Below are 16,955 nucleotides of genomic sequence, written 5' to 3' on the forward strand. Positions count from 1 at the left end.
TGGCACAGGCCTTATCAGTTTTTGGCATCCTGCTAAAAAGCAGAGTGCGTGTCCAGCAGCTTTATGGTTACAGCTCCTTGCAGCGCCGCGCTCCAAGACAGGATGTGGTTCTCAGCATAATTTCAACATGATTCCTTTGGAATTCTAAAATCATCACAGTGAGTCAGTAAATGCTCTTGGTCTTTAAAAAAAAACTATTTTTCTTCATACTGCCACATTTGCAGTACCCTCTAATAACGACAAACACAATTCCTAGTTTAACCACTAAGGGTGACCGATAACCATTGGCGTCGGGCTGTGCACATATCCACAGTCCCTTAGGCGTTCATCTAATGTTTTGTGTGGAAAACAACCAACACATTTCGAATCCAGTGGTGTTCAGCTTTGTGCAAGAGTGACTCATCCTCCCGCCCCCCAACCTCACAAATCAAGATGATGTTCTGCATTTTCTTTGGTTTTGAAAAGTCAAAATTGCATTACAAACATCAATGCTGTAACTGTCTTTAAATGCAGATTATGCAGAAAGTTTGCAGCTACAAGAACGTTCTCTTTTTTTTTTGTGAACAGAGTGGAGTTAATACTTTGTGAAGCTTGCCCAAGTAAATTTCAAGTAAGGTACAATTTTGGTAACAACTGCAGAGAATTCTACGTCAGAGAGGCACATAACAAAGTGGGTCTGTACCTGTCTGGTGCTGCGGAAGGTATACATGTGGTAGAGGATGGGGATGCGCTTTTTGTCATAGGCGGGGTTCAGGATGTCACTGTTAATTTTAAGATTCTTCACCATTATGTCCACAATGAAGGTTCCCAGCTCCAGCATTAGAGCATATGGCCAACTTGTCTCTGCACCCTGTAGCGTGGGTCCTGAGCTCTGCTCCTTCTCCAGTTTGCACCACTGCTCCCTTGGAAGGACATTGTACACCTGAAGGAAAACACCAGAACGTTTTGGACACTTTTGTTTAGGTAATCTACATAAAGATTGCTAGCTTTGTTGCACATCTACTGGCCTCAAAATTGGTGCATGAAAAAAATAAACACGTGAACTAATAGCAGAGACAAGCAAGCAACACTTTTAGATGAGTTGCCCTGAAAAAAAATTATAATTGGCATTGTTTTAAACAACAAAGTATGCATATAAATGACCTCAGATGGAAAAACAAGTACCTTAACAAACTTCCTCGCTTGCTAAAAGGAGTTAAACAAGCATCTAGCTTGTTTTAATTGTGATATTTTTAGCATCTTCCCAAGGGCGTATGAAGCCATTAAAACACAGAGTTAGGGACAAAGAGTGCAAACTCACATTAAAGTAAGACAGTAAGTCAAATATTTCTCATTATCTATCACAAGATCCAGATGCAACAGAGCTGCTTGGTTTGCAAAGACAGAAAGGTACAAAACTTCATAACAATGTAAGATTAAAAAAAATACAAAAACATCTTGTTTTTTCCAATCAGGGGCAAACTGAAATCCAGAGTGCAAGTGCAATCCAAAATGCAATAAAAACAAAGGGTTAAATATGACTAATAAAGCATAAAACATTGTTTTGTGGTGGGTGTGGTTAAGAAGCAAATTCACTCCAAAGTCATTGGAAATGTGCAACACCAATGGATGCTAAATGAGCTGCACTCTTAAGGACAATTGATATATATGCTATATATACAGCATCAATTCAAACTCATAAAATGTGTGACTGTGAAAGAGAAATTAAATAATTTCTACACTATAAGAAGATTGTAACAAAAACTTTTTTTTACTATTTAAAGCCTTGTCCCAATGGACCGTTAACATAAAACATTCAGCAGCAGCATGCTGGGCTCCTGATTCAAATTTATTTTGAATTTACCACATGTACTAAATTCATTAAAAGGAAAAGTTGAGACATAATTTAATTAACCTAAAAACTTTGCCAACATAGGCTAGACAATTTTATCTATGCATTTAAAGGTAAGCGCTGTAAAGCAAGCACAGCGATATTCAACATTAGTGTCTAGTTTAAAAAATATTGTTTTTGAAAACAGGAACTCCACCCACTCCTGTTATTTAATGATAACAGGAAATATCATCTGTCACAGCTGGAAGTGAAAAGAAAATTCTGGAGACATTCACCAATAAAAACTGGTTAGCACCATCTTCAATGGCTGCACATTCCTGGACAAAAACCTACTGAAGTACTACCATACTGGCAGATGTCCACCCTGTTAATCTGATTTAGAACTGGCTGCTGCAGTGGAAATGATGTGGGTTAAAAGAAAATAGCCAGTTTTCTCTGAAAGATTGACACAGTATAAATATACATTATCTATTTTATATATCATTCACATAACAAACTAATCTTCTCAGGATTTAGGATGTAAAAAAAAATTGTAATATATAATTATTGTTTCTTTTTTCTTTTCTTTTTTTACCTTGGTATCTTTGGCCAGCAGTTCTGTGTAGGCACCATAAATACTTTGCAGCTTTTCTACAAAGCAATTCTGGTGCTTCTGTCTCACACAGTACTTGGTGTAGATCCTGTTGCCCAGATCATGAGCTAAAATCTTCAGGGACTCCCCACTAGGAGGCAGGTTAGAAACACTCTGCAGAAAATACAGAAACTTCAGTGAGTATTTAAAACACACATAGTAATAAATATAAATTGGAAACTTTTATTCTTATCTGGTACAATAAATTGAAACGCATTAAGTTTATACTACAAAAATGACATTTCTTTCAAATTCAGGGAAGTCTTAAGTGACATTGTGGGCTTGAGACATTTTGTCATGCGGTAGGTACAACAGGTTCGTGTTACCTGTATCATAATGTCAACGTACTCCTTGTCCTCCAGCAGACAGAGATATGGATAAAGGTTAAGCTTGTAGTCCCTGGTGTTGGTTTTGGTCAGGATCATCTTGTTCTCCCTGAGCGCCTGGAGGAGAACCTTCTGCCACTGTGCCCGCTGTTCTGCCAGCAGTTCCCTCTGAAAGATGACACAACTGGAAGTCATCCATCGGAGAGAGCAAAAATAAAATGAACCCAACGCAAGAGACAAAAACACACACCAGGTATACTCTACCGGAGTCACCGTGTGGGTGGGATTTTTTTGGGGGGATGGTTTGGTATAAAAATGTATTGATGAAAGTGGGAAAAACACGTTATGCATCTTTCCAAAATGAGATTTAAAAAAAAAAAAAAACTGGGATAGGCTTATTCCAAACAGACTCATGGATAAACAGACAATGCAAATGAGGATAGACTCATTTTCCTGGATATTTGACTCTGGGGAGAGGAGATATAATACAAACAAACATATTTGTATCCATCGGTTTGGAAAAACAAAAAAAGACTAACAGACAGTAAAGCCTTCCATTTTATTTAGCTATGGTACAGTTAAGATATTGATTTTACTTAAGCAGCAGCTTTTATAAACCTTAGGCTGCAACTTAATATCTCATCTAAATGATGCACAAACAAAATAAATGTTAAATTTGATTTGGTCATGAATGCATCCAAGGATGGAGAGTATATGAGAAGTGAGGACAGGTTGTAAAGAAGTGGCAAACAGATGAATGCAAATGCAACGCGATTAATTTATGGATGTGCTAATTAACCTGTAGCAACTTTTCCATCAGATAGAAATATCTAGTATGACTATTAACAACCAGTGAACAGCCTGGGGAGGTGGCAGAAACACAAAAAGAAATTATGTAATATTTTCAATTGTGCAAATCTATTAATACACTAGAATGATTTTACATTTTGTCAGATTAAAGAGCAGTGTGTTTTAAATTAGACTTCATAAGGTAGACCATTACAAAGTAGTGCACAATTGCAAAGTGGATGGTAAACTGAATGTAAAAGAAATCATGAACTCACCTGGATAACAATTTTAAGTCTTGTCAAATTAAATTTAGGTCAGGTCATTTGAAAACATTTGTAAATTTTTAATTAAACTCCATTGACTTTGTGTTTCTTGACTAATATTCCCCAACGACACTTTTGACAGAAGAGTTCTGTATGGGTTCATGCAGAGCTTAAGATACAAGTGGACTCCACTTTACATTCATGTGTAGATGTCGTGTTGTATGACATGAAATCCTGCTAAAATAAAACAAAAAAAAACAGACGTTTGCAGTTGTAGCAAATTGCTAAAGAGCTGAAGGGATTTAAATGCTGCACCCTTCATGAGTCAGAAAAAGTAAAACCTTCTTTTATTCCAGATGCCAGTGTTAATGCTACAGCAAGCTTTGTTGATACAAAGTTTTAATATCTTTCACCAAACTGAATTTGTGTAAATTTAATAGAACATCTTGGCTAAACAAAATTATCTAAGCACTGTAATTGAGGGAATAAGCGGTTCTTTCTTGCACAGGTTCAAGTGTCACAGAAGTTTGAACGAAGTAGAAACACTGGTTCAGACTTTGGAGCGAGAGGTGACTGCACGTTCTCTCCAGAGGGGCTCCATTACAATGCAGAATTATTCAGCGCTGGCAGTCTGTAAATGCTGCCGGACCACCAGGGACTCTTTGCCTGCTCGCTTCCCACATAGCCCATCTGCAGAGTAAGGCAAGCCAGGCCTGGCTGCAAATGCCAGAGTTGAAGAAAAGGCTGAGCACAAGAATAGGACACCAGATACCAAAAGGCATCAAGCCTGGATATAAATTATTACAAGGGTGACCCAAGAGAACTTTAACCCTAGGAGTTTAAGCTGTCAGTACTACATATGTTTTTTTTTTATAGGTTGAAAACATGCAGCTGGGGAGTATAGTTACCATTTTAACCATGTTTTCGGTGGCGGGCTTCATCGCCTCGACAGAGTCGATGGTGACGGTGCAGGCCTGCTCCACGCTGAGCTGATGTTGAAAACGCCTCTGGAGAGCCTCCTGAGTGAAGTCGAGTTTGGGATAAGTGTGATGCTCCCTCTAAAACAGAAACAAAATCCAGACAGACACACAAAATAATTTTAAAAAGTGGATAATATTGCCAAGCCTAATTCCACAAAAATAGAATCTTGATGAGTCTGAAGCAAAAGCTTCACTGCTAAATAACTTTTAAAGTCCATTGAAATGGAAAACACACTCCCAGCTAACCCTGACCGGTTGTTTGTGAACCCACCGGTCCGTTCATAAGGCTCAGCTGAGTGTTACACAACAGAGTAGGGAAACCAGCGTCTTGGATGAAATGCTTGCCAGCAGACGAATGGAGGTTACCTCGTTTAAACTCGCAGGTGCATAAAAACTGAGCCTTTACAGCAGCTTCACACCAGCTGTGCTGGTGCTGCGTGATGCATGTTGCACAATCAACATGTCTGATGCACAGCTGCTGTGTCTCAGCTATTCTCTGTGCAATGTTTCATGATTGCTGAAAATAGGACTTTCCCAATCCATGCTTGTAAGATTAAAAGTTTTAACAGTGGACATTTGACCGAGTGTCCCAAAAATGTTAAGCCCAGTCTCCTCCATAATGGCGAAATTATGAATTCTGACCAATAATTTTGGTAATCCAAGCTTTCTCTATTTGTGGTTCACTAGAGTTTTAAAGTCCAATGTCTTCGGAAACCTATTCAGATCTTGGTTTCTCACTTGTTCTTGAAATTGAAGGAGTTCGGATATCTTGATTTCTGAAGCCGTCGTTGGTCAACGCTCACTGATGCACACAACAACAACAAAAAAAACATGCCCATGTGGTCCGATCTAATATATGAGCTACAGAAGCTCAGACTGCCGAAGAGGTTACTGCTGGCTTTTAGAGAAAAGCTTCAGAATACATATTGCATTTACATCGCAGCTGGGTTGCCCAAGATGACCCTGTTGTCTTGTTGTCCCACTGAACGGGACAGCAATAGTCCCAAAAGCATCAACCATGGAGCAACTGTAGAAGGTGGCCCAGCTGCGATGTGTTCACATGGATAGGCAGTCTTACCTGGGGAACACATGGCATCAAGAAAGAAAAGAAAGAAAGATAAGTGTAGAGAAAGAAGAAAGAAGACAAGTCTGTGGAGGCAATGTAAGGTCCTGAGCATCATATAATACAAATTGTTCCAGACAACTATTTTAGTAAAACCATCAACCAACCAACCTTTGAGATGGCTAGAATGCAGAGAAAATGGGTATTTAAGTTATCCAGAAAAGCAGACTCAAGTTATTTAACCGAGTGGAATAAAGTTTGAATAGGGAAGTAGCACTATTTAGTTCTTGCATGGTTAGTGTGATTAACAGCAATGAAGGCCAAAATAAATCAGTGAGGAAAAAAAACGCATCAGTCTCTGTAGACATGTTGAAACTAGATCAAACTGCATTTTGTACGATCTACAGCTTCATCAAAATTCATTTTCACACCAACAAACAATGTTCTAATTAGACCGGGCTTCTGCTGCAAACAGCAAATCAAAACTCTCCAGAGGCCGTCCGGGCTGCTCCTCTCTTATCTAGTTATTTGGACGGCCTTTAAGCTCTAGTGACCAGCCAAAAAGTCAGTCATGGTTGGATAATTTACCTGTACGAAGGCTATCAAAGTCGCCGTTAAAGAAACAGGCACATTTAACCTGTTCTCATATTTCGGAAGAAGCCAAAAATATGCATAACCCTAGAAGATTCAAGTTTGAAAAAATAATGCATTAATTTGACCAATAGATTTCTTCTGACTGGTAGTAACATAAATATACTGCTCTCGTTTGTTATCAGAAAAAAAATAATTGCTTGAACGAAAATATTTTTAATTCTGCCAAGTTTATGGATAAATAATCTTGGTTTAGCTATACATGTTTTAATAGATTAAAAGGTGCCCCTCTTTCAATTTTAACATTTTATAATTTTAGGACAAAAAAAATTTGCTGGCTTCAGTGGTAAACTCTTTGCCAAGATTTCCACGTTGACAGTAACAATTTTTTTTTTCTTTGTTTTTTTGTCAAAGTATGAATGACAGCGCTACACCCTCATCATGGCTCTGATTGATTGTTTCTGACTAATCGGTGTGCTCCTGCACAGATTCTCTGTTATACTGTCAGGAAATAGTGAAAGTTTCAATAAATATGCAAAAAAACAAACATAATGTATATAAAATTTACATGCTACAGCTTTAAACCCCTTCAAAGTTTATTTGGAAAACTTGAGTAATTTTGTTGAGTCATCTTAAATAAATCCAGCGAGTGCAAATTTGCTTTAAAGTATAAGCCTCAAATCAAACACAATCACAAATGGAAATGAATATGAGTGATGACGTAACAAACTTTATGAGCTGAATCCGTTTTAAGAAGGCAAGACACAACTCCCTACAACAACAATGTAAGAGGTCGTATAGAAGTGGATCACCGTCCTGTTTTTGCTTGTAGAGGTCAAGTGAGATTAGATTAGATGGCCTGTATTGATCCCAGGGGAAATTTAAGGAGCTAATAAATCATGTACTGATGCAACATTTTGGCAATATTTTTCTTTAAATAAATAATGACTGGGTATAATACATTTGAGGTTGGATATACCGGCAGTAGCTTTAGCACCAGGTAAAGACAAGAGGAGTTTTATTAAACACGTAAAAGAGGGCCTACTTTCTTTGTATTATCACTGCATGACCTCAGGATAAAAAAATAAAATAAAAATCACATCACATGCTGTTAGCAGAAACCTAACACAATCAGGCCAAAAATATGACAATCAGTTAGAAGACAAGTAAAAAAATAAATAAAAAATGGTGCATGGACACAGGCTAAAAATACAGCAATTGTTCAAAAAGCTGCTGATGAGTCACGTGACATGCCTAAGAAGAAAGGGAGGTGAGAATAAAGTAGGAGAGGTGAGAGGAAGAGAGGCAACACAAGCAGAGAAGCCATTAGACAGCAGAGCTGGGTGGCTATAAATAGGCCTGTGCTTTCTGGTTGTTAAGCGGTGAAAATCAAATCTATCGTCGTCACACTGGAGTCTTCTGACAGAAAGCACAGGCCTTTCTGGTACTTCACCTGACAAAGCATATTGGACAAACTGCCACAAAGTAATCTACAACCCAATTAGCTACCTAAATAGAAAAAAAATTATAATAAAAAAAAGCTAGATGCACTGATTAACTTTAACAAAGGCATCAATGTTTGTTTTTTGTTTCCATTTGGATACTCGAACAGTCGATTTGAGTCGATCACTCAAATCGACTGTTTACTCGATTTGAGTGAACAGTCACTCAAATCGGCAAAAGTTAAAAGTGAAATATCAGAGTTTGTGGAAAATGTGAGTGCAGCGTAACGCCGCGAATCATCAGCCCCTGAAACTCCATCCGACTTACATTTGTGTAGAAGTCCTTAACAAGTGGTGAGGAACACTGGCTCATGTTCAGGGTGAGGCTGGGCTCGTAGTCTGGTCTTACAGTCTGAACTGCCTTCAGCAGCATGTCCCTTTCATCTTGTCGGAAAACACACTCCCTGAACAGATCATCCACAGACAGCCCATCCTTCTTCATTTGATCCAGACACCTGGACAACGAGACACAGCCAGAGGGTGGGAGGTTGTCGTTTTTTTTCCTGCAATTTGTGATTCATAGACAGTCGTGCTTTTTTTGTTGTTTTTGTTTTTACAGTCTGATCTGATTTTCAGTTTTATCTAAAGGTTTTAAAGTCTCTTTTAGAAATTGTAGCACAGGCAAACTTATATGAATAAACTTGGTTTTAATTCAGCAAACTTTTCACCATGAATCCAAACATTTTTCAGATTTTTAGTGCATCAAAGAACATGGCGGCTGCCAAAGCTTTTGCAAACTAAAAAAGTAGAGTTTGTTGCATTAAATTAATCTGAAACAAGAAATAAAATTTCCACATTTCACCAGTGAGAGTTGATCTCAACCCCCGGGTGACTGATTTGTTCTGTAGCTCAAATTCCTGTTGAGTTTCATTGGAAACAGTCAGAAAATGTATGCAAAAAATTGTATTCGAATAAAAGGTTTGACCTGGAAGTTAGGAAAAATATTGTAAAAGACAAAGGATTCAAAGAATTAAAATACATATTTCTTCTTAAAAATAGATCAAATAACAACCTCTGGAAGTACAGGTTTATTGTTTTGCTAGTTTGTTTTGTGCGCGCGTGTTTTTGTAATAGAAAATATCACAAAATAACTTTTCAGCACCATCATGTTTGCTATGTTTTTATGCATTAGAGAACAATATACAGAATATTTAAACGCAGATCTGGATACAAAAAAATACACAAAATAAAATAATAAAGCAACAAGATCCAATACTCCTGTTAACATTTTCTTTCTGACAGTATTGAACAGAAAAATATTAGATAAAACTATATGCAGGTCTTAGACTATTTTATGAGGCATTTCTGTAGCAATGTAAAAACTCAAGAAATGCAGTTAAATTAAACAGCTGCTTCTAGATGTAGTTGCACAAAATAAACCATCAGAGGTGACGGTTATATATGGATTTCCTTTAGAATATAGACTCATGTAATAGTTTCTGTATCTAATTCCTTTCTTGCAATTACAATAGCATTTCATGAAACAAGACATTTTTAATTGTATAGTAGACATAACACACTTCTACAGAGCCCAGCCCATTAAAACACGTGACAAAGATTTTCAGAAGTGTGCCACTTTATGGTTGTTATGTCAGATCACAATTTGAAAGTTCATGACATCTGACCTGCCTGCGGATGCTGGAATAATAATGACCTGCCAACTATCTGATTAATTCAGATTTAAAAAGGAATAAAAAAAAAATCCAAGGCAAAGTGCTACAGAATATAAATTTGGGCATTTGCATTGACAATCCTTCTGTCAGGCTGAACAGTTTGATCCGGGCACAGATGGCTCCTGACAACAACAGAGAAATTTATATTTGAATAGAATCACCAGGAGATCTCCCAGAGGGAGAAAGAGTCTTCATTACTGAATCCAGATTATACCAATGAGCAAACGCTCTGTTGAATATAGATGAAATGTTTAATAAAATCTTTCTATAAGTGCAGTGCCTCACCAAAGTATTTGTACCACTAACTTCTCCACATTTTCTCTACATTTTGTCACGTTACAACCACAAACTTCCAATGGGATTTTATGTCTTAGACCCATCCTAAGTAGGGAATACATCTAAAGCAAACAATGAAAACATACGGTTTTGAAAATATAATTTTTACACATTAAAACCTGAAAAGTCTGTTTGTACTGAAATAAAAGCATTCCCCACAGTGTGAACTGAGAACTGGACTGTCTGCTGTGTTTTTTACGATTCTGTTTCATCACTATTGTTTTTACAGAAGAGATGTATTGATACTACTCAGATAAAGTTACAGGGAGTTCCATTTATTAATTATTTGTATTGGATTTTATTTAAGGGTAGCACAGTGAAGGGGTGGAATGAGAATATCTGCAAAACTGTATTTGGTAGACATTCAGAAAATCACTTCACAGTCATGCCCTACTTTGAGTTGCTGAACCACATAATATCCCATTAAAATGCATTGACCTCTATGGTTTGAATGAGACAAACAGTGACAAACATTCACACATCATCAATATACTTGCAAGGTGCTGCAAATTAAATATTTGTTCTTTAAAGATAAATTGGTTTAGCTGTTCTTTAAAAAAAATGTTTTAGTGCCCTGGAAGCATCTTTAATTTAAACATTTTACTCTGAATGCATCATATTTTGCATGCTCACTCATTGGGCTGTAGGCTGGCTGTATTTCACACAATAGTTTAAGAATGAATGTTTGCAAAACTTTCAGGCAAGATAAATACAACGTCGCCTTAGGTGCGTTTGCTTGCAGTGCCCCCTAGAGGCCACCAAAACAACAACACCACAAAGCCGAGAGGAGGGAGCGAGAAGAAACCCATTTATCACCAGTCACAGAGGACAGCAGAGCTCTGCTTCAGCCTGCACACACCTTTTACTCCAGACAATTATAAATAACAGTGAGCTAATTAACGTCAGGAGAAAACCGTGGCTCAGCAGCTTCCACCTATTAAAAACTAATCAGAAGAGAGCTGGGATCTGTTTGTCACCGGCAAAAACAAAAGCACTCCGCAGCTCGAGATAGCCGCACGGCGATGCAAAGGGGGTCACGGCATTTTCCCCTCCCGCCTTGGAGACACTCGTGTTGAAACGTGCAATTTTGGTCTGAGCAAACGAGAAAGCCTCGAACAAAGGCAGGATTAGTCTGGGAGCTGGCAGTGTGGTCCAGAGGAACAAAGAGGGCAGAGAGGTTGACAGATAGAGCATAATCAGCCTGGTGCCTGCTCTGCTGCACCCTGGGGAAAGCAGAGCTCTGGAGGACACAGCGCTTTCAAAAGGAAATCTTAAAGGGATGAGTGCGTGTGTCTCCGTGAGAGAGTCGCAAACTATAAAAGGGTACGTTCAGGGTAAGGATGTGGTAGAAGTGACTTAATAGGAGAGAAGAATTTGAGTGCGGGCGGGGAAAGGAAAGGAAAAAAGAAAAAAAGAAACTGACTAGACTCAGGATGATAATGAGGAAGTTAAAATAAAGGAAAGACTGGGGAAAGAATGCAACGCTGCAGAACCACAATGTCATGTTTGGATCAGCTTACACTGATCGATGGACCAACCCAATCTCGCTGCCAACCTTATCGGCCTGCCACATGGCCTGCTATTGGACCGCACAGCATAGGGCGATGTTCCCAGTGTGTGTGTGTGTGTGTGTGTGTGTGTGTGTGTGTGTGTGTGTGTGTGTGTGTGTGTGTGTGTGTGTGTGTGTTCATAGGTTCCTGCGTGTGCTGTTACTGAAACAGGAATCATATGAGGATATGAATAGGACAGTTTTACATTACGAATGCAACCGCATCAGCGCATGGAACCCTGAATGGAACAAAATGTCTCATAAATCAGTCATCGATCAGGCTTTACATGTTAAAGATGGTTAAGCTGGGTAAAAAGGGAACGCAGGTTTTATGTTTAATTGAAATGAGGCTTGATAAAGCGGAACAGACTCCTACTTTGTCTAATTAGTCACATTTCAAGAGTTAAACATGAAACTCTCTAAAAGATAATACATGTGTGGCCCACGTTAATCTACACCACGGTCAGTTTCCCTTTACAATTCAGAGAGAAAAAAGATGACAGATGCAACATCTACTGATAGCACCAAGTTCTGCTTTTTTTTTTTTTTTTAAGTCAGCCTCTTTGATAGAGGTAACTATTTTAAACTCAATCAAAAATAAGGAAATTACAATATTATACCTTTCAATAAGCAGATTTCTACTGAACTTCAAATAAAGTGCATAAAAATTACTTATATTCTCTTGGACTGAAATGCTTGAAGTTAAAGGCTTGATTCGTCTTATGAGCAGGCAAAGAAAACTTACTAAAATAATAGACTCAAAGTATCGGCTTCGATTGCTAACTTTAGTTAGCAAGTTGTAAACAACTAGAGATAAACCAATCAGGCTTTGATTTGCCAACACCAATGTCTATTTTTCTTCAAATTTGGAAAACCTGTCCAGGATTCTCTGTATCTCTATTCATCCCTCTGTGGGACTTTTCAAGTGATTTCCATTTCCATAAAACCTGATCTTTGTTCAAGTCGCAGAGAGATGGTTCCTCTGAATCCCAATTAGCTTTGTTGAAATAGTCTACGGAGCAAAAAATAAATAAAAATAAAATTTTAATTTGCCAATGCTGTCTCATACCCATCACTCACTTTGTATGTCTTTAGTATTATATTTTCACTCGGTTCCCTCTGTTTACCTCATTTTGTATGTATCTGTGCAGAAATAATAAATAACGAGGGTCTATGTAGTCATATGCATTGAGATAAATTAAAGAGAAAACCCACTATACCCTGCAGCCACAATAACTCCAGACTAATCTTACGTGCAGCACAAAATACAAATAAAATCTAATAGCAGGCAGCAGATCAACTGATAAATGGCAACTGATGCAAAATGCAAACAGAGCAATTTTGCTGCATAGACTTTTCTCTCTTGAAGCCATGAGCCATGTCTCGCAGATTCATTAAAGCCAATGTAAAAAAAAAAAAAAGCTCAACACCGACAGTCTGGCAGATATTTGTATCACTTGCTTTTCTAGATTTGCAACAAAAAAAAAAGATTAAAATTAGAAATGGATAATAAATGTGTAATTGTCTAAAAGATAAAATGAAACAGATGCAATTTAATTACATTAGTCAGCATTTAAGGTAATGATGAAGCTGAGGAGTGTACCAAACAGAAACTGTATCTTCCATACACTACCAGACACAAACAGCCACAGCATGACCCCTGGTGGCAAAACTCTGGTATTGTTACTACGGTTCTTTGCCTAGAGATATTTTTCTTATCCAGTTAATGTCAACATTTCTAAATAAATCTATTAAAAAAAATACAAAATATTATAATACTAAAACAATTTCTTTGTAATCTTGGTTTGCATAGTGATGTACACATTCGCAAACGTACCTCGAAATTACTTTTGGGGGGCAGTTTTTATTTCGGCCCATGCACTCCAGTGCAGCAGAGTAGGAGCCCACGTTCGGCTTCAGACCAGCTTCTTCCAGCAGAATAAAGATCCGACCGATTTGATTCAACGTGCCCTGAAGAGAAGAGAACTACGATTATGTGTTTGAGAAAAATGCTTTCCTCGCTTTATGCTTGATAACACACAAAAAAAGAAAGGAAATTAAACCTAAAGACAAAAAAAAACACAAACCTCTAATATCTGAAAGCCATACATAAAAGTGTAAAAGCATAGTTGGCTGAAACCGTAATGTAAATACACGAAAGACGCTAATCTCCTTGTGAATTTATAGTAACATGCTTTCAAAGATATTAACTCTCCCATGAATCATTTTTAAATTTTTCACAACCACCAGCTGTAGTGTAATTTATCAGAATTTGATGTGTTAGGAAAAGCACATACTACTGCATCACTGTAAAGTCTAATGAAAATAGTTAAATACTTTTAAAATTTTGTCCAACTAAAAATCTGAAAAGTGTGGCATAGGTTTGGATCCATCCTCCTGTACTCTGGTAGTCATAAATAAACTCCGGTGTAACCAATAATTTTCAATGTAGAGGTTTATCTAGGGAAACTTTATGAACATCAGCAACACATCAAGGACGCAAAACGATGCAGCCTTGTAACCTTAAAGAAGAGTTAGGTTACGAAACAACATGGACTTTGAACGTCTCACAGGAAATTGTTCAACCTATAATTTGAAAATGGAAAAAAGATATGAATATAAATAGGATATTGTCAAGAAAAGTGGTGAAACCAGCAATATTTTTTCCTTCCACTTAACATTTATGCTCTAGTTGATGAAAGTTTCGTAATAAAAAATCCAAATAAAACCTGTAGAACTTTGCTGTTGTCAAGGAACGGCAGCGTATTAACCCTCTAAAATGGGATGTTTGGCACTTACCTTTTTGGCCCACACCCTCATCATAATGTTGTAAATATCTGTGGTAAGCTGTTTACGTCGACTCATAACTCTGTGCTGACTGAGCAGGAACCTTTGCGAGCGCTCGACGTCCCCCATAAACACGCACGCCTCCAGGTAGCAGCGGATGCTAAGCTGGATGTCCGCGCATGAACTTCTTGTGTTGCTCTCCTGGCAGCGCTCCAACGTACTCAGACATATCCGTTGCTGTGCTTGCTCATTAAGTCTTTTTTCAAGCTCCTCAATCTCAGCCAGGTCTCCGTCCTCTGGTTTATTTGTTGCGTCCTTGTCAGAAACTTTACTTTTTGAGTCTCTCCGCTTCTGTTTAGATGTTTTAAGTGCCTCGGCTGCTTTTGATGAGGTGGCGGCTGTTGTTACTGCGGCTGCTGAAGAAACCGAGGAGCGGTTTTCGTCTGACAGCTTCATGCCACCTCTCCTTTTCTTTGCGCCAGAAGATATAGTTTTATATGTTGTACTTGTGGGCATCGAGCTACTTTCGCTAGCTTTAGATTTCCCCGGTAGCTTTTCTTTAACGTTTCTCTGCATTTTCTGCTGGAGGATCTGCTGTTTCTTAAGTTTATTTTTCTGCTCCTCAGATAATTTTTCCATCCAGCGGCTCGGCTGAGACTTGGAGGCCCTTTTTGTAACCGCCTGCCCAGATTTAGGAATGTCGCTTTTGTCTTTAGAGGATCCTTTGAGAGTCCTTACAGATGAAACACCTCCCCGAAAAGAAGGAGATTTAAGAAACTGGACTTTTGCATGTTGGACATCTAAAACGACGTCAGATTGGAGTTGCTGTATCCTGGCTTCAAGGACTGTGAATAGGAAAGGGAAGGGAAATATCACATTACACTGAAATGACACAAAACACAGCACAACTTCAGAAGGAGACTTAAAATATGATTTGCTTCTTGTCTGGTAAAACATTGTTTATCAAAACTGGAGCTTGCCTTGCAACATGCATTGTGTGTGTAAGTCCTCTAAAAGCCGATTCTCCAATTCTTTTTTGTGAATTAAAAGTCAACATACCATCTAACAACTGAGACTGTTCATGAACACGTTTCTTTGCATCCTCCGATTTCGGGATTACAGATGAAATATTTCTTCTTTGAAGGTACAAAGGTGTTTCTGGAAAAAAAAAGCACAGTCTGGTTCAGGTGTCCAACATAAACATGCTTCTAATTCTCAAAAACTAACATTTTGTCTTTCATTCTTGATCTCGAGAAGATATTTTAAAAACGTGCATTTGTAAATTTTCTTTCTCAATTTTCTCACTATTTTCCATTTTCATAATGTCACTACAACTCTCATCCAGTCGATAATATGAATACAAAAACATGCAAGCTTAAGGGACAATTCATTCAGCTGAAAGACTACACTTAATACTATATCCGTGCGCATCTATGAGGTTGCAATACTGCATAACTAGTATATTGATACTGAAACTCTAAGGTCACATGCATGTTTTAAAGTATAAACTCAAAATATCCCGCAGTGACACATAAAAGAGAAAACCTCGTGTTGTTCTATGACCTGGAACCTCAGTCTCTGGCTCAAGGACGAAGAGACAAGAAATTTTAAACCACCAACCATCAAGATACAGCAGTAGAAGTCATCCTCGAGAACAATAGTTGGTGATGAACTTTGTGTATTCGTTTGGAAACGTGATTTTATCACTTTGTTTGCCTACATCAAGTGGACCAACCACGAAGCTAACAAAGTTACTCGATGAAGGAAGAATAATTGAGGTTTTGAGCAAAACCAGATTATTAGTGGAATGAAAGCCAGAAACTATTTTAAGGGTAAGACACGAAGATATAAGTAAACTTTTCATGGAGGATAAACTGGTATCCCTCAGGAACAGAGTTCCCTTCTGCGGCTTACCTGAAATCCGTCTGACTGCGGCGCTTCTCACAGAGACACACAGCTGGCAGCGGTCCGCAAAACACCTGCGAACGTCCGCTAAACTGCGCCGACTGAGGCATTTGGCGAGAGAGCAAGCTCGGAGAACAGACATGTTGACATGTAACAGCCGCGTTACTCCAAGAGCACTACGCTGCCATATTGGAATAGACTTAGCTAATCGGCAGCCGAGATAATGTCCCCTTCGTCAGGCCTGATGAGAGGAGTTCAGATAACATCGAACAGCGACTCGAGGAATATGGAGATGGATGTATATGCTAAAACAAAACACACATACCTCCATAGAGGAATCGTCGATACTTTTCTTTGCAAATTATTATTATTATTATTATTGTTGTTGTTGTAATTTGTTGTAATAAAAATATTTTTTACTCTATTACTAGTATTATTCCTATTTAGTTGTTGCAGTTGATAATACTGTTGCTGCTGCTAGAAATATTATTATTATTATTATTATTATTATTATTATTATTATTATTATTATTAGTAGTAGTAGTAGTAGTAGTAGTAGTAGTAGTAGTAATTATTATTGTTAGTAATAATAATAATAATAATAATAATAATAATAATAATAATAATAATAATAATAATAATAATAATAATAGTGGTATAAATTAATTAATTCATATAGCTTCAATATTAAGAATTGAAGTAGTATACAGTGAATAATGACATGGATAT

The 16,955-nt window shown here is 37.8% G+C and overlaps 1 protein-coding gene across 1 annotated transcript in view; it reads right to left on the reverse strand.

Annotated features, from left to right (window-relative positions):
* polrmt (polymerase (RNA) mitochondrial (DNA directed)) overlaps window positions 1-16,462 on the reverse strand; it is a 49,891-nt gene extending 33,429 nt beyond the window's left edge. The window contains exons 1-9 of the mRNA XM_008407210.2: window positions 16,236-16,462; window positions 15,381-15,479; window positions 14,334-15,166; window positions 13,372-13,505; window positions 8,245-8,431; window positions 4,749-4,898; window positions 2,789-2,956; window positions 2,406-2,576; window positions 683-922 (exon numbers count right to left, since the gene is read on the reverse strand). Of these exons, the coding sequence (XP_008405432.1) occupies window positions 683-922; window positions 2,406-2,576; window positions 2,789-2,956; window positions 4,749-4,898; window positions 8,245-8,431; window positions 13,372-13,505; window positions 14,334-15,166; window positions 15,381-15,479; window positions 16,236-16,368 (2,115 nt within the window). The 5' untranslated portion in view covers window positions 16,369-16,462. The remainder of the gene's footprint in view (window positions 1-682; window positions 923-2,405; window positions 2,577-2,788; window positions 2,957-4,748; window positions 4,899-8,244; window positions 8,432-13,371; window positions 13,506-14,333; window positions 15,167-15,380; window positions 15,480-16,235) is intronic.
* Between the last annotated feature and the right edge of the window lie 493 nt (window positions 16,463-16,955).

Source organism: Poecilia reticulata, linkage group LG4, assembly GCF_000633615.1.
Source record: "Poecilia reticulata strain Guanapo linkage group LG4, Guppy_female_1.0+MT, whole genome shotgun sequence".
Lineage (NCBI taxonomy): Eukaryota > Metazoa > Chordata > Actinopteri > Cyprinodontiformes > Poeciliidae > Poecilia > Poecilia reticulata.